General features: G+C 38.6%; 2 protein-coding genes across 3 annotated transcripts in view; one reads left to right on the top strand and one right to left on the bottom strand.

Annotated features, from left to right (window-relative positions):
• Positions 1-14,369, top strand: part of LOC128670639 (uncharacterized protein) — a 27,280-nt gene extending 12,911 nt beyond the window's left edge. For both annotated transcript variants that reach the window (XM_053746461.2, XM_053746462.2), the window contains exons 2-14: positions 848-938; positions 2,824-2,965; positions 6,026-6,166; positions 6,514-6,682; positions 7,334-7,448; positions 8,455-8,571; positions 8,939-9,134; positions 10,225-10,390; positions 10,911-11,028; positions 11,467-11,587; positions 12,004-12,183; positions 12,656-12,743; positions 12,928-14,369. In XM_053746461.2, coding sequence (XP_053602436.1) covers positions 878-938; positions 2,824-2,965; positions 6,026-6,166; positions 6,514-6,682; positions 7,334-7,448; positions 8,455-8,571; positions 8,939-9,134; positions 10,225-10,390; positions 10,911-11,028; positions 11,467-11,587; positions 12,004-12,183; positions 12,656-12,743; positions 12,928-14,100 — 2,787 coding nt within the window. In that variant the 5' untranslated portion in view covers positions 848-877 and the 3' untranslated portion in view covers positions 14,101-14,369. The remainder of the gene's footprint in view (positions 1-847; positions 939-2,823; positions 2,966-6,025; positions 6,167-6,513; positions 6,683-7,333; positions 7,449-8,454; positions 8,572-8,938; positions 9,135-10,224; positions 10,391-10,910; positions 11,029-11,466; positions 11,588-12,003; positions 12,184-12,655; positions 12,744-12,927) is intronic.
• Positions 14,356-20,663, bottom strand: pont (pontin). The gene is made up of 10 exons (XM_053746463.2): positions 20,403-20,663; positions 19,202-19,330; positions 18,704-18,878; positions 18,177-18,379; positions 17,869-18,037; positions 17,674-17,765; positions 17,171-17,277; positions 16,572-16,674; positions 16,115-16,206; positions 14,356-15,297 (listed from the first exon to the last, which is right to left on the bottom strand). The coding sequence occupies exons 1-10, from the start codon at positions 20,541-20,543 to the stop codon at positions 15,141-15,143; spliced, it is 1,368 nt and encodes a 455-aa protein (XP_053602438.1). The 5' UTR covers positions 20,544-20,663; the 3' UTR covers positions 14,356-15,140.

The following is a 20,663-nucleotide window of genomic DNA, read 5'->3' as shown; positions in this document are numbered from 1 at the left end:
TTGTATGTCTGTGTACGTGGCACCGTAGCTCATCAAAGGATGAACAGATTTGGATGCATTTTTTTTTTAAATTTGATAGCTAATTTTTATGCGGTAGTTCTATTATATGTTTGATCAAAATTGGTTCAGCCGTTCAAAAGTTATATCGAAAAGAATATTGAAAGTCAGGAGTTTTTTAATTTGTCTAACAAATAAACTTGTCTAGTATGTTATTGACATAATAAAATACTAGGTTTATAGGTTCATAAAACGCAAAGTTTAATTTAATAATAGCCAGAGTGGTAAGTAGTTCAAACTATGAATGCATAATTGATTTTTTAATTATTAATAAGTCGTAGCACTCGTAGCATTAATCGTAGCTCTGCTACAAACATTCCACACCTGTTCTATTTATGATGATAAATGATACAAGTGATTTAATTACGGCACATGGTCATGATGGCTCGATAGATACAATGTGAAGTAAGGGCTGAACTCGAGAACAGCAAGCAATACGTCGTGCGTCGATTGAGATTGTTGAGTTATCCTAACTCAACAATCTCAATCGACGCGCGGCCACGACTAGTGCTGGATCGTTGAGTTTGCACCGACCAAACACGAGTCTGTGCTACGCTGTGCTAACTGAAGCAAAATTTTTAACAACCAATATTATTTCGTTTGTCAAAGCTTGCGAAAATCTATTGGTTTAAATCGCGCTCGCGCAGTGCCGCACCGACCTGTTGCGATCTGCACCATAGAATTTCGCAATGTTTGACAAAGCATGGCACCTGTCGAGTCCAGCTCTTAACCGTTATATTACAAAATGGATAACAGTGATATGATAAAACTTGACGTTTGATTGTTGCAGGCTGGGTGTCGTGAATGCGGTGCCGCATGGATGGCGCACGCCTGGCGCTGGCTGGCCGTGTTGCTGGTAGCCTCTCTCGCCACTGCTAAGTGTTAGTACGTCCTCACTAACATTATATTGTGATACTATGTTTGTTTGTGCTACCTTCACGGCGCAATCGATAGCGCTCGCCGGAGTTAATTTTTAATTTAACCAAGATTGTGTTAATACTATGTGTAAGTAACTAGTTTGCTTGTCTCTCTCTCGAACTGCAATAGAGTATTCGAATTGATCGATTTACTTTAAATTAAAGACTGGAAAAATTACATCAAATACTAAGGAAATCATAAAATAGCCTTGCGCTACAATTTTTGTATTATTTAAAAACAATGAACGATTAGTCAGTAGGTGAGCGTGTTGACCATTCTCACGGTGATGCAAGGTTGAGTATCCGACAGCTAATGAGTCCATTAGTACTACAACTAAGCGACAACACTTTACTATGCTAAAACCTTTAAAACAATAGGTTACCAAACTTTTGTTTCTTCAGCAATCGCAACACGAACATCTCATATTCTATACAAATAAATAAATATTTGTAATACTCAACATGGTTTTTCTTAAAGCAATAATTTACTTAAATAGATTTTGTATTGCTAAACTGTCTAATTTAATCTAAATGCGACTCCTTTGTTGACTGAACTAAATAGACGCATTTAAGTACAGTCAACAAGCACATCAACCTACCCAAATTGATTGCAACTCTCCCCCTATTACTATGTCATAAAAGTCCATTCAGGGTAACTCAACATGTGGCCGACTGTACATAATTTATTTGCATCTATACATAACAAGATTATTCAGACCTCGGCGAACCGCATTTTCTCCGGCCGCGCGTAATAACTAACTTGTTATTCATTACATAATCCGCGAATGTGATGTTGAACATAACTTATTCGCCGATTAGACTCAATAGCATACATTTATGGGCCTAAAACGTTTTATTATATTCTACAATATGACACATACAGGATTTAATGTTAGCTTGTACCAGTTACAAGATATAAAACATTTGACATTATTAGAAGCACCGCAATATACCTATCAACTTTTACATGCATGTTTGCTTTGAAACCAGAGATTGATGTACTGACCTCAGACTGACTCAAAGAATTTTATAGACTCGACAAAATATACAATTTCACATTGAGAGCCTACTTAGGATGAGTTTAACGATTACGTAGAATCATTACCATCGCTAGTAGACCTTGTGTTTCCCATCATTACGTGTGGGAACGGCCTGCTTCCTCCAGCGATGGTAGTGACACACTTGGAGCGCCCCACAATGCGGTAGATCGAGGTCACTCTGGCAAAAACTGGTGACGTGTCTCTGGAGATCGATGGCCGAGTTTGTTCTGCGTTTTGCAGCCTTTCGCTTAGTTAAAATGCAACCAAGCCTGTAAGGCAAAAAACATAGGAAATTTAGATTGACAACACTATGCTGGGTGCAGCATGCGCTAGTTGTATTAGAATAGTTACAGAGACTCAACTTCCAAGTGTGTTTGTCATTATGCGTTGAGAAAACTTAAAATTTAGTTCTCCAGAAGCGGTGGTGGTGTAATATGGTTAAGACGCTCACCTGTGATCCGAAAGGTCCCAGGTTCGAATCCTACTCGTGCCACATGAGTTTGTATACCAAACTGATGCATGTGGTGTAGTTTTCATCGACCACCACTTGCTTCCGGTGAAGGAATACATCGTGAGGAAACCTGCACTCTGGTTGATTATCAACTTGTGTGTGAAATGGAGATGGCAATGGCAAACCACTCCATTAATATTGTCAAGAAAGTCGTTATGTGTGTTTCATTTCACGTAATGACCACGACTTGAGAGTCGTTGGCTGAGGCCATGAGGAATACGACTATGAAGAGAAGTTCTCCAGTGAATCCAGTCAAATCTTGATACTAAAAAATTAATTTAAAAAATGATACACACAGATGCTGAGTTGGAGGCATGGCGTGGCGCAGGGCGGCCGGCGACGGCGGCGCAGGAGGCCGAGGATGAGCGACAAGACGCGGAGCTCCTGGCGGCCGTCAGGTCCTCCGTGCAACAGTGGGAGATGAAGAAAGCTCGCACTAGGTACGTCTCCCGTTTCATTTGAATATGATGTTATCTTTAGAGTAAGTAGGCTACATAGCGCGATAAAGCATGATATATCATTGAAGATTTTAAAAAAATCACATTTTTTAAAGCCTATTTTGTAAAGTTTAGTGTTTCTAGTGTTGCACCTTATTTATCCGACGTGGTCTACAGTTTGAAATTGGTTATGAGTGCTAGTTCTGCAGAATTCGATCATTAGATATTGAATCTTAGAAACCGAAACAATTTGTTGCTCTTCATGGGATTCGAGTGTAACATCCAATCTCATAGCAGGTAAGTAGTTTGAAAGGCTATTGTCAAGATCATTATTCATTAGACCACAGAGGCAGTCGGCCGCAGTCAGGCAAGACCTCCTTGACATTATCCAGCCCCGGATGTAGTGTGGGTGAAACCGCCCCGGGCGACAGTACCAAGGGGCGGCAAAACCATAATGTTGCTATTAATAACAAGCTTTCCTATAGTCATAGGCGTGTTTCTCAAATAAATAGTTTTATGTCTCACAAATGAAAAAAAAATAGATTGAAAATAAAGGTTAATTTTTGTGCCTGTAACAAAATATGTAAAGAGTAATTTTACCTTAATCGCTGAAGAGAGGGGCGCCTTAATGAAGTTTCTACCCCGGTTCCAAAAATCGTATGACCGGGGCATTAGCTTTACCTTCTTACCTTCAACGCTGTATGTATTTATAATTTTTATTCACTCAGAGATAGGATAATATTAATATTTATTAATAAGAAGGTATTTTATTTATTGTATTGCTTGTTGTGGTTGTGATGCATATTCATTAGTATTTTTTATTGACGTAGCAGCATTAGGTACCTATCTAAAAACGTAGTTAGATTGACAAATCTTCAAGTGTAGTGCGGTTTAGTGTCGCGTAAATTCATATTCTGTAACTTAGTTACAATAATAACTCGGTGACAATAAAAGTAAAGTTACATAGGGTTTTTAAAGGTTAAGTAGGTGGAGCTGACCAGCACAAATAGTTAGTACCTATATATTGTGATTTACTTCGATGCTACGAGTAAGCTGTTCGGTGTAATGCCATCTGTTTATATAAAACTCGACCTCTATCAGTAGAGCACCTTACCTTAGGTACCTTTATTATGCAATAGTTTGTAAATATTGTGTAAGTACAATGCAACGTTGTGACAAGTAGAAAAATAAAATAATTAGTTACTTTTATTTGAAACAATGCGCTAATTGGTGATAAAAATTAACATACTAAACAAATAAGTACCTACTGGGTAATTATATTATACTACATCGAATTCTTTCGCCCACATGAATTTCCCAGAACAACATTTTATTGTAAACTACAAAAAAAATAATAAAAAGAAAAATATAATAAAATTATTTAGTTTAAAACTAAATATTTTATTTACTTTTTAATTATTTAGTTTAAAACTAAATATTTTATTATGATCGTGGGTGCAATAAAGGTCAGCCTTGTCTTGTCTCGCCATCGTGTTTCAGTTAGGAACAAAAAAAGAGCATAGCTTTCACCTCTGCAATTTATCTGTGTAAACTTTCTATAGTGTAGATTGTTAATTTTGACGATGGCGGATGGCGGTGTATTAATTGACCGAATGAAATTTTATTTGTGTGCAAATTTGCGATAAGATAACTCGAAATAAATAGAAAGATATTGAGAAATAGATAGGTACATTTATCATTATAAATTATCATGCAGTCGTTTTCATTCGCACGCTTTCAATAATATATGCGTAAGATTGAAACTACAATTAAAGTTCTTATTGTTTAACGTTAATTACAAATAAACAAGCAATTGTTTTAAAAAGTAACCAAAATATAATTAACTGTTATACTGGGTACTTAATAGGGAAGATTTTTTATTTTGTGACTATTCGAAGCAGCTCTTAGAAAAGGCTAGTGATAATGACCACAATACTTTCAAAGATAAAATCACGCATTTTTGGACTCTTCTAAACGCTCCATACTAAATGATACTCTAACGTGACGTCACGATTGAGTAATATCTTAGCGAGAAAAGATAAGTTTCTTCGACAGTTACCTTAAACATTTCGCGATAATGCCGATGACTTATTAAAAAATGTTTCATAATGGATGGTTGATTTCGTAATTTTTATGGACTTTACAATCAACTTTAAATGTTCCGTATAAGGTACAGTCTATGAATTATTTCATCATTACATCTAATACATAAATTCTATATTTAGATAGATATATTTAAAACCATTGGGACCCAATGGTCTGTACAATCTATCTTTTATCTATAGCATATATATATATATATATATATTTAATATTCTGACCTTGTAATCTATTCTATTACTATATTAGCGAGCCTCATATCGTACACAACATTATACGTTACAATATAGGTTGGGTAAATGACATATTAGATACGTAAATAATACTCATACATTCGTGAGAGAAATTTACGTAATGGTAACGTAACGCTTGACGGAAGCGTTGACAGTGATTCATAAAGGCGGCCTTTAGTCGTGAGTAAATAGAAAACCTTGCTCACCACTCTTGACCCGCGTTGTAAGTCTACCCATTATGCTGGCTCTCGACTGCTGTTTGTTTTATTGAAGCGAAGCGACTTACCTACATCTGCCGCCATCCATTATTCCATTATGAGAGTCCACAATACTTCTAAACGCTACTAGTATAAACACAGAAATTTTTATACCTAGGTTTTGCGATAGTGGCTTCACCCGCATTAATTTATATCCCCTTTAGGGATGAGGTTTTAATTCCTTTTTTTAGTGTTAGCATTGATATATATTAGAAATATATTTTATAGAATCCATAATGTTCACATAATCACATCCATATAGTTTTCTAAGACGTTCCTTCCTAAATAATTTAACATGTATGTTCTTCAACTCCGTATTGGTACTCCCTCCACCAATGCACTGACCGAGATGTTTTCGGAATATTAATAACATTTATACTTTTAAGGTAAATTTAAATTACTGTATTTTAATAGTTTGCGCGTGGACGTAAACCTAACAAATCTGCTTTTGACTTTTAACATTATTTCGGTAGGATCAAGAGATCGCAGGGCTCTGTGTGTTACGGAGAGTTCGGCTGCTTTGAGGATGCTGGGCCCTTCGCCTACCTGGAGACTCTGCCCAGCTCGCCGCAGGAGGTCGGCACACACTTCTTGTTGTACTCCACGCTCAACAGGTACGTACAAGTACCTATTCACCATGATTCAGAATTCAGACAGAGTCATGATCTCTCGTCGCCTGCGCCGCGCAGATCTCAATAGTATAAAACTTAAAGGATTTTCTGATTGGCAGAAGCCGATTCAGCGTCCATAAGTGTAGGGCAGGGGTGAGCACATAGTGCTCGTGTGCAATTTTATTCTAAAATTTTAATGACTTTATTATTTACTGTTGCATTTAAAATTATCTACTCGACGAAGAAATGTGTGGGAAGTTTCTAACTTTCCAGCAGCTTTACATGGCGTCCTGCCAGCCGGCGGAGACATTATCACATTTGTTCGCTTCTAAAAGATGTTTGTCTATCAGGGGGGACCAGCCCCTGCTGGCAGTGTCGGCAAGCAACATGTCTGCGGCGTGGGGCTGGGCCGCGCGGGCCTTCGACTCCTCGCGGCCCACGCGGGTCATTGTGCACGGCTTTGGGTCCAGCTGCGACAACGTCTGGGTCTACGAGATGCGCTCCGCCTTGATGGCTGTGGTATACTTCATTTTTTATCTCACATTACATAAACCTTTTAATTTACCAGCCCTCAACAAGCAAGATTTGTAAAATGCTAATATGACTAGAACCTTGAACGGCTTCGTTTATGTATATATAAACATTCGGAAATAAATTGTAAAAATAACAGTGAAGACTACATCAAAATCTGTTTCATGGTTTGAATGAAGAAAACTTTAAAACACAAATGCGGAGGACGCCTTTGTGTTATACTAAGTACTTACGAGTATGTAGAGATGCAGTACCTAACTGTCATTGATTACGACTCACCTTTTACTAGAATTAAAATTGTTCTTTGTGAAATTAAATTTGACTGGCATAGAATACGCCTTATCGCATTAAGTCCACCTATTGTTAGCTTTCTGAATTGTGCAATGACAATATTCAGGTTTAATTTTCTACGTAGACAATTTACATAAACGTTGCCGTGGTGCTATTAGTGAAAGTAATTTTAAAGTACGGTGACATTTTACTTTTATTTCATTCCTGCTAGTCGACAGACTGGTTTAGCTCGTCGGAACCCTCAGTTCGCGAGTCCATCTCGCCCCTGACTTTATTGAAAAAGTTCTGTTTTTTGTTATAACAAACAAACAAAAAAACAGGCATATATTTTATTACATATTTTTTCAGGAGGAATGCAATGTGGTGTGCGTGGATTGGGAGGGAGGCGCATCAATGCCGAACTACCTTCGTGCTGCTGCCAACACCAGGCTGGTCGGCAAGCAGCTGGCTATGCTGTTGGACGGTAAGTACAACAATACTGTATTTAAAATATTATAGTTCGTCAAAAACGGCTTGAAAACATTAATTCAAAGACGACAAATCAGTGATCAGGTGTAACGAACACCATTAATATGGGCTGCACTGTATACTTGCTTTGTAGTAAAAAAAAAACTCCTGTGGTGGTAAAAATGCCTAACTTCCTAGCGTGCTCTATAAGGTATAATAGTCAAATTACTCTCAAATTTCAATATTTCATGAAAAAAATTCTCTTCCCATTTTAATACAATTTGACATTTACAAAATTAAGTAGTTATTGTTTTTCATTCAATATTAGCAAAAAAATAAAGTATCAATATCTCTAAGGTCAGCATATAGAAAATGCTTAGTATTATATTAGGTATATGCTTATTATTTGTGTGAAAAAAAAAACTAATAAGTGCATGATTTATGAATTCAAATAATTTGTGCTATATAAAATAAAAATAAAATAAAATACGCAAACCACGTTCGTGACTTCTCAGGTAATTATCTATGTAAACTGCCTTTTTATGTTAATTTTCCTGAAATATAGGCCTTAAAACTATTTGGCGGATTTATAGGAATAAAGAAGTAGGTTTCCCTTCATATTAAAAACCGGTTAAATGGGAGTTAGGCTCACTAAAATGCCTATTGGTTACATTATAAATTTACGGTTTTTACAGATTATTCAATACCACTTTTACGACAATGCTTCTTGTCAAATTTCATGATTCCAAGTCAACGGAAGTAAGGTTTTGATTCCCTTATGAAATCGCAAGAAATGCCACTTCAGTGGTCGTATCTTTTAATCGCCTTAACTTATAAGTTTGGTTTTTGACATTTGATATCATAAAATTAACTTATTAATTTCATTTCATAAAAACATAAAATCTTTGTGAGATATAGCTACCCTTAAATGAACATGTGGTTTCCAATCTGGAAAAACAAATAATACATCACGTTGTTCAAAGCCTACGTATTTAAAAAAAAAACAATAATATGACATCCAGGTCTGGCGACCCACATCGACCTGCGCTATGAGGACGTGCACTTGATTGGCTTCAGTCTGGGCGCGCACGTGGCAGGTTTCGCGGGCTCCGAACTCAGGAACATCAGTCGGATCACAGGTAAAAGACCATTAGCCCTACACCACTGACCACAGATTTTCATGCCCAATTTATTCCCAAAAACCAACCCAATTATACATATGGATAATATTTGGCGTACATCACCCCAGTTACCAGTTAAATATGGTCAGTTATATCACTGTGTTATCATAGGTACGTGCCAATATAGATATTATGGTTCATAAAATTTGGGCGGGTTTTATTACTTATTCAATATTTTTATATGGCGGACATCGCTTACAGAACGTGCTATACTAAAATCATTATATTTCCACCACATCATTATATTCAAATTTTCATTATTGAGTGATAATAACTTTTAAACTTGTCATTATCACTTATCTTTTCTCCGTTACCTATGTTCCAGGTTTGGACCCGGCTGGTCCCTTGTTCGAGAACCAAGACCCTCGAGCGCGACTGGATCCTAGTGACGCGAAGTTCGTGGACGTCATTCATTCTAATGGGGAAACCCTAATCCTGGGAGGGCTGGGCGCTGCGCAGGCGCTGGGTCACGTAGATTTCTACCCTAATGGAGGCAGGGTCCAGCACGGCTGTTCTAACTTGTGAGTTTTCCCAACGTTTCCATATGGTTGATGATTTTTCAAAACATTTTCCCATTCAACAAATGGGATTATTTTTTCCATTACATGGAAATGTGGAGCACAATTAGTCAACTTTGCGAAATACTCTGGGTAGGTATCAAAGGCAAAAAGTATTGGCATGCATTGCATCAGGAAAAGCGTTACGTATTACTGCCACTAAGGTGTAGATAATTATTATTGCACACGAGTGTGACTTGTACGTGGAGAATTTGTTGAGTTTGGAAATTCTATAGGGCGAATTAATTAAATATTTCTTTGCCTATAGAGAGGACAGAAGAAGTACGAACACACATATATCGCTTTAAATAAGCATATGGGTGTAACGGCCTTCTAATGCGATATGCAAGTGCTAACTCAATTAGTGGGTCCTCCTGTCGTAACTAAGCATAATAAGTCGTAGTTGCATTGCATTGTTCGAAGCAAACCGGTTCTCAAATATACAATTTCGTTATTGTGTAGTGTTGGCAAACAGTATTGCGTTTTAATGTAATTTATGTGAGTAATAAATGTTATTAAAATCAATCAATTTTATGAAAAAAATTCTTACTCAATGTATTGAAGCGGATATTGTTGTTTAAGTATGTGTTAGGTAATTATTTTTAGTAATCTACGAATATGAATTAAAATCATTGTTATTCGACCGAGACGTTTGAATAATAAGTTAAGAACAAAATCATAGTTTGGTCCACGCCACGGTCACATTACAGAACAATTGACACACATTTTTTTGGCTTTTATTTTCATCAGAGATTTCGTTGAATTAACGTATATATTTTAATTTTATTTTCCTATATTTCGTTTTTAATTTTTTTTTCGTAAAATTAAAATTACGCGTGGTAAGAAATACATGTCCGCGCGTGCTGTAAACCGTCGAGGAGTTCGAGGAGAACCGCCGATCCTGGGTACCCCCCTCAGGTCATATTGTCATAATAATGCATTGTCATGTAAACTGAAGCGACGCGACATGGGAAAGTTCAACTCTGTAGGACAATTAGAAGTACCTAGCTGCCAAAATAAAAAGCTTGTAAAAATAATATCTTGTCGTGTAAAGGTTCGTGGGTGCGGTGTCGGATCTGGTGCTGCCGTGGTCGGCACCGTCCATTGAAGGCCGCTCGCTGTGCAACCACCGCCGCGCCTACAAGTTCTTCACCGACTCCGTCTCACCCAAGTGCCACTTCCCCGCCTTCCCTTGCAGCAACTACGACACTTTTCTAGAGGTATTTAATTTACATAATTCCGGCTACATTATTATCGTCAAACTGAGATATATGCCGATGCGAATGAATGTAGGTATAAGTGCTTTTATTACCAACCAGCTAAACCAGCAATGTATGTCGAATCCGCCAAAATTTGACAACTGGTCAGCGAACTATTGTTGAATAGTTGCCAAACATTTTGCGCCACTAATATTATGCTGGCTATGCTGTGTATAATATGTGTAAGCCATCATATTATTAATAGAGTGTGATTCCGTCCTAGAATAGGACCAATGCATATCCTCCCGTGGATGTACGAGCCGACTAAGTGACTCAGCCTTTGCGATAAAGATGTGATGAGAGAATATTAGTTACCAAATGACAAACCCTACTAACTGCACACTGTAAGACGTGCTCCAATTGCATTGTGTGGGCTTGGGCACTGATATAGATATTTGGAATTTGCTCGAGATACAGTGATCACACAAACATTAAATTACTTCCCTAGGTACTATAATAGTTAATTATTATCATGTCTCAGGGCCGCTGCTTCCCCTGCGACTCGGAGCGCCGCTGCGGCAACATGGGGTACTACGCTGACAGGTCGCTTGGTCGCGGACAACTGTACTTGCTCACCAGGGAGGAAGAACCCTTCTGTGGTAAATATTGCTCCTTGAGTAGTAAATTCACGGAATTGTGGCTTGTTTGAAATGCTGCAACATCTTATACATATATTGTGTTTTTAGGATGTTTAACAAGTTCTTTTTGTTTATTTTTTAAGATTATAAATATATTTCTATTCTATATTGGTGTATATTGTGGCTGTGGATGGAAAACTGAAGGTCATAACAAAATTCTTTCGTCTGCCGAGTTTGGTATATTTAGGCACATACCTAACGATGTTAATGACAGAATACGTAAGAACGCATAGATAGCGGAAGAAAATTACCTAGCACTGTAAAATCTATCAGTAGAGGTGAATAGCAATATGATAATCTCAAGTCAAGTGTGAGGCGCATCATGACAAAAGCCGAAGTTGTTTATGGTGGACCGTTACTGTCGTAATATGCCACCAGAACTTAATTTATCTATTTCAGCGCACCAGTATTATGTTTCGATTTGGGGCGGCAGCGAGAATGGTGAGAAGGCGAATTTCGGAAGAGTCACCCTGACGCTGCACGGAGACTCCGGCCTTAATGAATCCTTCCCCATGACGAGGTTAATTTTCAGCGTTACTCACACAATGGTTTACATAGGGTTTTATACACATGCCATTAGCATGAGTAGAAACTTTAATTTTTTAAAAATGTTTATTACACATCTTTACAGAAGATATTTTACATTGTATACTTGAAGATACTTACATTGTCTACCAGTACAAGTAGCTGGTTTATGATGACTTTGACATTGGTATGCCAGTTGCTGCCCCTTTTTCCTTGCATCTGTATCTCCGTCCGTATTATTTTATAATTTATTTTTTTTACGTATTCAACTTAGGCGTAAGTACTAACGATTTAGGCCGATAACGATCACCAATGAAAAAATGAAACTACGAAAATTTTAGTGTCAAAAAAATTCGAAACGCATGGTTCAAAGTCTCTGTCATTCCCGTACTAATATTAACAACATTCCAGACGCGAAGACGGCGGGTCGGCGGGCAGCGCGCGGTTCACGCGCGTGCTGGTGCCGCACCCCGCGCTGGGCGTGCCGCTGCGCGCGTCGCTGCAGTACTCCGCCTACTCCGGCTGGCTCAGCGCCGCCGCCAAGCTCGTGCTGCTCGACAAGCTGCTCATAGCCGACAGCTTCGGGAAGACGTGAGTTGCTGCAGACATGACGGCCAGGTCCTGCTCTATGGAGTTGAACGAGACCAACGACAGCTAAAATTGAGCATCGAGTAGATCGTATCGTATTTCAATGGCAATGCCCATAAGGCATATTTTGTTTATTTATTACCATAAACTAAAACAAATAATTATACACTAAAACAAATAATTATACAGATGATGCTACCCAACATAAAGGATTTTATTAGAAAATATTAAGTTTTCTATTTGACAAAGTTATCATAATTTATAAAACCAAAACCCGTGTGTTATTTATGGACTATACCTAATACTCGTATTTACTTTCTAATAAAACCCTTATGTAGCATAGCATAATCTGTATCGTGAGCTTTAAAAAAAAATAGTGCTAAAAATGGCGGCTCGGGTTACTAAATTACGCGGGTTTGATCCTGTCACACGAACGATAGACCATGCTAGTAATGGTGAGTTATTATTTTTTCAGATCTTCGTTTTGTAAAAGAGGAATGCCGTTGCAGTCTGAAGAGACGATCGAGTTGCCTCTATATCCAGGCGACTGCCAAATACAACAGGTACGGAAGATGATTCTATATTCGTACATTTTAAATTTTGGTATTGTGTGTATGGACAACCAATGGGACATTATAATAACAGATGATTTTAAGTGAAGATATTTATTTCTATTCCCTACAATATTTATTTATAAAATAGGTTTGAAAGATAATTTAATAGAAAACCTTTTTGAACATTCAACAGGATGAACTCCGGAATAAGTCTAGCAATAATGTGATTCAAGACAACACAACCAAGGCTACGATAGTGGACCAGATCGACAACGAGTTGCCGGAGGACGCGCCGCAGCGGCCGTTTGCTTTGGTGGACACATACGAGTTCACCGGCGGCGCCGACCACGGCCGCGCCTTCGGCATGACCAACACCAAGACCGCTCCCAGCGGCATTGTCGAAATCGCTGAGCCTGTCCTGAGGCCTCGCCCGCGCAAGGCCCCTAGACAACGAGCGGATTCCCCTGACGACCTCCACGAAATATCCGAACCTCTATTACGACCCACTCAACCCCCACGCTCCACCACACCACCCCCTATTCGAAAAGGCAAAAACTACGACATTTCCACCACGCCCACTTATGAAGCTATGACGTGGGACGATCGAGCGGAGAAAGAGGAGTCGAGTTTCGCAGTTCAATTCCTGCCAGCGAGATTGGCCTCGTTTATTTCTAGAGCAGAAAGATACGCCCGGGACACGCTCTTGCCGCTGGTGTCGGCGTACGCTCCGCGCTTGCCAATATTCGGGTCTAGAGAAATGCCAAAGCCGACCGCCAGGTACATTCCTACTGAGGATCTCAACGTCACCAGCTCAGTGCCGGTGCCGACGCCCACGTTGGAGATGAAAATAGAATCCCTGCGGGCCATGGGGCCGCCCGGGGAGAAACGTGATATCGAATCTCCAGAGGAGCCCGACGTCCCTGTAGCTGTTTCGACGACGACTACTACATCGACGACAACTCCCACGACGACGATGGAGAAGCTGCGGGCGGCGCCTACTGAGATGCTGAAGGTGGTGGCGGCGCCGGCCGCGGCCAGCAGCACGGCGCTGCCGCCGGTGGCGCTGCGCAGCTCGGGCGAGAAGCTGGTCATCGTGTACCCCAGCGGCGCGCGCGACGAGCGCATGATCCGCTCGCACTCGTACCCCGAGGAGTTGCAGTTCGAGGCGCTATACCACCGCGCCAGCTCCCCCGCCCCGCTACGCGTGGAGCTGCCCACGTTCCCGCCCCCGCCCCCGCACACCGCCCCGCCCCCGCCCCCGCACACCACCCCGACCGCACCCGCACCCGCCGCCGACGCCCGCTACATCCCGCTCCCGTTCCCTAAAGGCAAACTTGCGACAGACTCCAAACCGTTCCCCACGTGAAAACTGAGATTGTAGACTAATTTGGTGCCTGTATATAAGTAATGAGATCTCTAAATTCCAATTCGACTACTAGTATTCTAGCCATTAGTGCGAATTTTAGATATAAGTTCGATTGCCGATATAACTTCTGATGTATAAATTCCTATAATTGTTGATCAACTGAATATCTGCGAGTTGAACATATTTAATTATGTAAATAATTTTAACTTTTAATTATAGCATAAAAATAAGATAAGCTTTTTGTAAAATAAAACCTTATTTATTAATGACTTATTTATTTGAACTTAAAATAGTGCATTTCGAACGAAACGAAACTAACATTTGTGAACTGAAAGGAATGCTTCGTAATATTTAAAGATATTTTAACAAACATACCTACGTCAAAAAGTAAATATAATATTTACGTAATAGACCCCCAATAGTAAAAAAAAAACATTCAAGCTTTATTGTACTGAAACATTTCTTCAAGTCGAGAATCACATCGAAAAATTACATATGGTTATTACAATAACTTCATAAAAATAACCACACAAACTGCCCGTACATACGTAAACGTGTAGGCATACATTGTACATAATAATATAAGAGCGTTTAGATAAACGTTATTCAACAATACAATCATCAAGATTTTTGGGCAACACTGCATTACGAATATTCACCATGCGGTGTTTTGTACAATTCGTAACACAATTTTACAGGGGATTTTTACACCATAATAAGATACATATAACAGATCACTGTACAAAATCGAATGAAATGAAATCGAAATATTCTGTATGGAAATAAATTTGTACGGTGAAATAGTATTTTAGTTAGCACACAGATATGAATTGACATCCACTATTTTCCTATCGTTATTCATAAAAAAGTTCAAAGATACTCTAAGCTAAAATATGTTATGTTACTATCGCACTTTATAATATTCAAATTGATAGAAAGAGACAAAACATATTTTAGCTTAGAGAATGATTTAACTTTTTTAGAAAAACAGCGTAGGAAAACACTGGGAGTAATCTAGGTGGTGACATAAGGTAAGCCCCCTACTTCATGTACTTGTCGGAGTGCTGCGTGAGGATGCGCGCGGAGGACTTGGCGTCGAGGAACAGCGCCGTGACGGCCGCCACGTGCGCCGGCTGGATGGCGCTGTCGGCCGCGCGCGCCGCCAGCCGCGCCGGCGTCAGCAGCTGCGCCGCGTATCTGTGCGCCACACCCACCTCGTGACGACACGTACCCGGCGAAGTGCGGGTTTGCACTTCTCACCATCGAGTCGATTCGAAGTGTGACGCAGCGAACCAATGACATTGCAGTGTGGTTGTCGTTGCGTCACAATGGCGCAATGCGATTAATTCGCTGTGTTTCATTTCGAACCGATTCGGTGGTGAGAAGTGAAATACTAACCCGCACTTCGTCCTCGGAGCGTTTCGAAATATGCGACCGCGCTGTCGTTGCAATTTTTCAAATTTCGACAAAGACAATAATTAGCTGTGCTAATGTCAATTTTATGAATGATTAATTTTGGAAAAGTTTCCTTCCTCAAGAAAATTGACAGATCGTAATGAGAGAGCGACCACATCTGTCGAAAGGCTCTGAGAACCACCCCAAGTTATTATAAGAAACAGCGGAGCACGGCGGAGCTACAACGTGGTGCATCATAGCAATGGAGCACAACTGAGCAATGGGACATGGTTCTAATTCAACCACTTACTCATAAAAAAGTTCCTCCCCCTCCTCTGAAGCCATAATCTCGTAGTATGGAGGCGAGCCAGCACGACACTTGCCCTCTTTTGGCCTATAATAGCCGTTTGCGATCTTTGGGGATTCCAGTACGAGACTACAGACTCATCACAGTCATATGTTACATGTTTTTGTACACTTTTTGACCATGTACTTTATATACTTTGTTATATTAGAAAAACAAATGATTTGATAAATGAGTTTAAAATTTTAACGTGAAAAAGAGCCTGTAATTTCTGATACTAAAACTTTAACTTAAGCTAAAATAACAAGAGCATACCTCAACGTAGTATTAGCGCCCACTTCAGCGAGAGCGGAAAGCGCTTCGTCATCTATCGCTATTCCTTCAGTGGCGGCGCGCAGCTTCAAGATCTGAAACCGTTGATAATTAGGTTATGCACATAAACTCACCTAACAAACACACTCACCGACATCTAAACTTTCACATTTATAATATTAGTAGGAAAATCTAATTTTACGTGCTAGAGTATAACTTGTATAATAACAGTATTACATAATTTGGAATGTTTAGTACAACAATAACAAAAAACTTTGATACAAATGTAAGAAACGATAAAAGCCTATAGAAGTATAAACTATCACAGATTCCAACACCCTGTACCCATTTCAAGTGAGAAACAAAACATTATATATAGAAATGACGTCTTGGCAAAAGTTGTCAAGTCTGATGAGTATTTACTGTTGAGATATATGAATTGAAGATCTAAATAATTTACCTGTAGGAGCTCTGCTTTGTTATATGGCAAGGTGCGGATTATCAAAAGTCTATCCAGCAGATCCAGAGGTATTCCGTGAGGCGAAATAATGTCTTCTGTTCCTCTGTAAAAGAAATGTTTCATAAAATGAAATACCTATATCTCTATAAGTACGTTGGTTGGTTGGCTGGCTGGCGTATTGTATTGTGAAAAATGGAGTAAGCAATAGTAATGATAAACCACCCTTGTATTTTTAAAGAAAGCATGATTTTAAATTAGGAGACGAAAACATTCAGAACTCGATAGTGTAGGATAGGATTTTTTTTTCATCTTATTTTTTATTATGTTTAAAAAGCATGTATAAATAAACCAATGTAAAACGTGATGTATATACCTCAACTACGACAAATGTAAATAGTCGTCCTGTAATGCCGGCTAGACAATGTCGCCATTGCTGGTTGTTCATTGCGGTAAATAAAAGCACTCATACTAACTACGCAATGTTCATTGCATGCATTCATGCATTGCATTCGCATCGGCACGTGTCTGAGTTCGGCGACAGTGTGGAGCTGGCGTAAGAATAGGATAATTAATTGTCAAACGGAAAATGGAAATCTCACCTTATTTGGCAACGTCCTCTATTAGTGGCGAATATAACAATGGGCGCTATGGCAGACTCCAGGGCTCGATGCAAATACGTGAATGTTTCTATGTCTAGCATGTGCACCTGGAAAGTATATCGTTTCTAAATGTAATACTAACCTACTACTTTATTTACATTTATTTCATAGGAACTCCTGACAATTACATGTTAGTAACAACATTTACGTCACGAAACAATTTTATTTATTTTCGTAATTAATATTTTCAGGCTTTCAAGATAATCGTCATGCGCAATATGCTACAGCTTTACTCTGGTTGGTACAATTTCTCTTTCGACTGTCCTGGATACAATTTCTGTACGTAGGAATATTAGTGTTTGGTATAGTCTTCCTCATGAACAATTATGTACAGAATTTTCCAAATTCGACAGACAGTTTAAAGAATTAAAGAAATCAAGGGAACCCGAAATTCCTATGGCTATGAGGGGACTTTTACTCACATGTTATGTTCAAATACATACCTCGTCGATAAACAAAACCCCTGGGACTAACTCGGCGATGCCTTGGTCTATATATTTATTAACTACCTTGTTTATTTCTTTTCTAAGTTTATCTGAAACAAAAACCAACACATTTTTTATATTTCAAGTTATACTTCACTCATTTATTGTTAGATAATAAAGGCAATCTCAATGTTGTATTATACAAATTTATACCTGTAATTTCTGTTTTTTTAGGTTTCATGAGTTGTCCCATCATGGACATGATATCATGGCCGCCTTGCGGTCTTGCGTTGGCACAGTCTAAATCATGTAGTGTGACATCCTGCACCACCTCCTTTTTCTTGTGGACATCGCCTTTGGGCAATGGGACATACTCTTCAGCCTGAAAACCAGTTCAGCTAGTAAAAATAATTAAATAAAATGTACTATAGAACTATCAATGCTGCCTGATGTAGACACATGGACTGGAAAAAGCTGCAGAATATATTAACAGTATGTCAAGATTATTATGTAAACCTCACCTCAAGGTCAAATTCAGTAGCAAATGTGTCACTTCTGCCTTGACGTTTGACTGCGCCGGAGTTTGCTTCAATGTAAATAACATCACCCACTTCAACCTTTTCTTTCTGCAGAGATTCATAGATAGTAGGGTCTAACTTCAGCTGCTTAGTACCTTTGGCTGTTTTCAGACCGATTATCACATGTGATACTGTTTTCCCATATCCTGAAAGCAGAAAAAATGTGAACATGTATTCTTGAACAGTAAATATTTTTATTGTAATGGTATATAATTATGTAATGGAATTTATATTTGTTTATTTTTAGAACTCTCTCATCTGAACTTTCGTTCACTTCGGCTGTGACGCCGCAAAGTCTGGTTGCTTTGCTAAATGTTTTGACTTTAACCCTCTTTAGGATTACGATGGTTGCTTATCTGACGTAAAGTTTAATTTATCGCTTAGTCGCCTCGCAAGACATCAACGAGAGCTACGAGAGCATGTAGAGGCGATTTATTTTCTATTATTATTATTCTGCTCCATTATTTTACCTCCAGCTGGATTCTCTGTTTCAACTGGAGTAAGCTCAGTCACTTCTCCCTCATACACCTCCTTGGTTTCACGGATACGCAGTCCAATAGCGCGTCTGAAGTTTTCCATAAGGACCTCTGTTTTCTTGATTTCTGTACTGTACACTTCACTACCAACCATAGGGCAGAAGGGTACCTAAAACAAATATAAATTAAGATTTCTTTTTATAAGTCATACCAATTTTTATTTATTTAATTGGTTCACCGTTGTTACCACAAAATTTCATGAGAACACTTCATTTTTAACTAATACACCAATTGAGTAACCATGGTGGACACCATATTCAGTTTACAGTTCAGTTCATATTATTATGGTCATGGGTGTTTTGACATGTTTGCAGTTGCAGCTGAGGTAGTTATCAAAATTAATTCATTCAATCATTTTTTCTGACAAGATTCATCAAAATACTAAATATCTATCCAGCTCATCATCAGATCAGTTTGTTTGTAAATACATACCTTGGTACCTAACTCCTGAGCAATTGCCAAAGCAATAGCAGTTTTGCCAGTACCAGGTGGCCCGGCAAACAGAAGAGCCCTGCCAGCCATTTTCTTGTTTCTTATCATGTCCACAACAATTCCTGCAGCCTGTAATAAAAAGTAATAACTATATCAGTCTCATATCTGAGGGTTTTCCTAGTTTCTTCCTCAGCCACGATTGTTGGCACTGGGTCTGTTATTAATGTAGGTAGAATATAGAGACTTGGCTTGAAATTTTATTTCAATAAAGCTGAGATTTTTTTGAGACAAATTGAACAATTTAAGTGTTAAGTCTAAGAATTTGAATAAATTTTATTTCTACTGTTGGCTAATTTGTATTTGCATTTTGGTGATTTGACCTTTATTTTACTTTCATACTAATAATAATATAAAATAGCAATAATAATCTCCTCAGAAATCAACTCTACCAGGTTGGTCTCTGAGGAGATTACATCAATATAAACAAAACATAGAGATACAACAATATAAAACTATAACCTAGGTTAGATTGATTTCATCATGGTAATAATCCTTGAAGTTTTAAAATGTTTCTTCATTAAGGTCCCGAAGCATAGTACATACAGTGTGATGTGTGGTTACTATTACTAGCCAAGCCAAACCTAACCAATAGTTTTATTTTTCAAGTGTTTTTTTCTTCTTGTGGCAGCTTCTGACCCCCACACCACTCCTGGGTTTGTTTAGTATAACTAGGTGCACCGCTCCTGGACCCCTTTCTTTGGGGCTTGGTTTTTCAATGTTACAGTAAGTATACATGAACAACATATAGTATATAGTAGAAAATTTCCCCAAGTTGGTGTGTTGGTAACGTCCTCCCTATTACCCCTCTATTCTAGCGCGGCAGATGAAGTACAGTTGAGCTGGAAACGTTCTTATAATATTCGTAAAATGATATGATAGAATGATCTGTCTGTTTACACTAAAATAATTTGTATGAATAGAATGAGCATTCGATCGTTTAGAGTAAATGCATTTTCAGGCTGTCGATTAATATTTTTTTAAACAAAAGCATTATTGACACAACATTCCATAGCAACATAACCTAAAAATCAATACGAAGATAAAGAACATTAGGTAGTAACTATTGTAGATACACATACAATGTCTAGGAAATGGTGTATTTTTGTTATTAACCATTATTCATAATATTTATAAAACTTACCTCTCTCGCAGATTCTTGGCCCACGAGACCGGCTGCCATTTGAATTGGAACCCCATTTTCATCTAATCCAAGACCTTTAATATGTGTATGAGCTGAAATTCTCTGAGTTTTGGCTGTACTTTTCACTTCTTCAATCTTCATCGTCAATTGTCGTTAAAATAACTCTAAAATGTAATAAACAATTTTAATCACAACAAACCCAAACTCACGCACAAGCAGCACAAGAAGCTTAGATAGAAGCGCAGCGCAACAACGCAACTC

The sequence above is a fragment of the Plodia interpunctella genome, chromosome 6, assembly GCF_027563975.2.
Source record: "Plodia interpunctella isolate USDA-ARS_2022_Savannah chromosome 6, ilPloInte3.2, whole genome shotgun sequence".
In the NCBI taxonomy this organism is placed as follows: domain Eukaryota; kingdom Metazoa; phylum Arthropoda; class Insecta; order Lepidoptera; family Pyralidae; genus Plodia; species Plodia interpunctella.
Note: the sequence above shows the minus strand (reverse complement) of the source record. Positions and strands in the feature narration are given on the sequence as shown.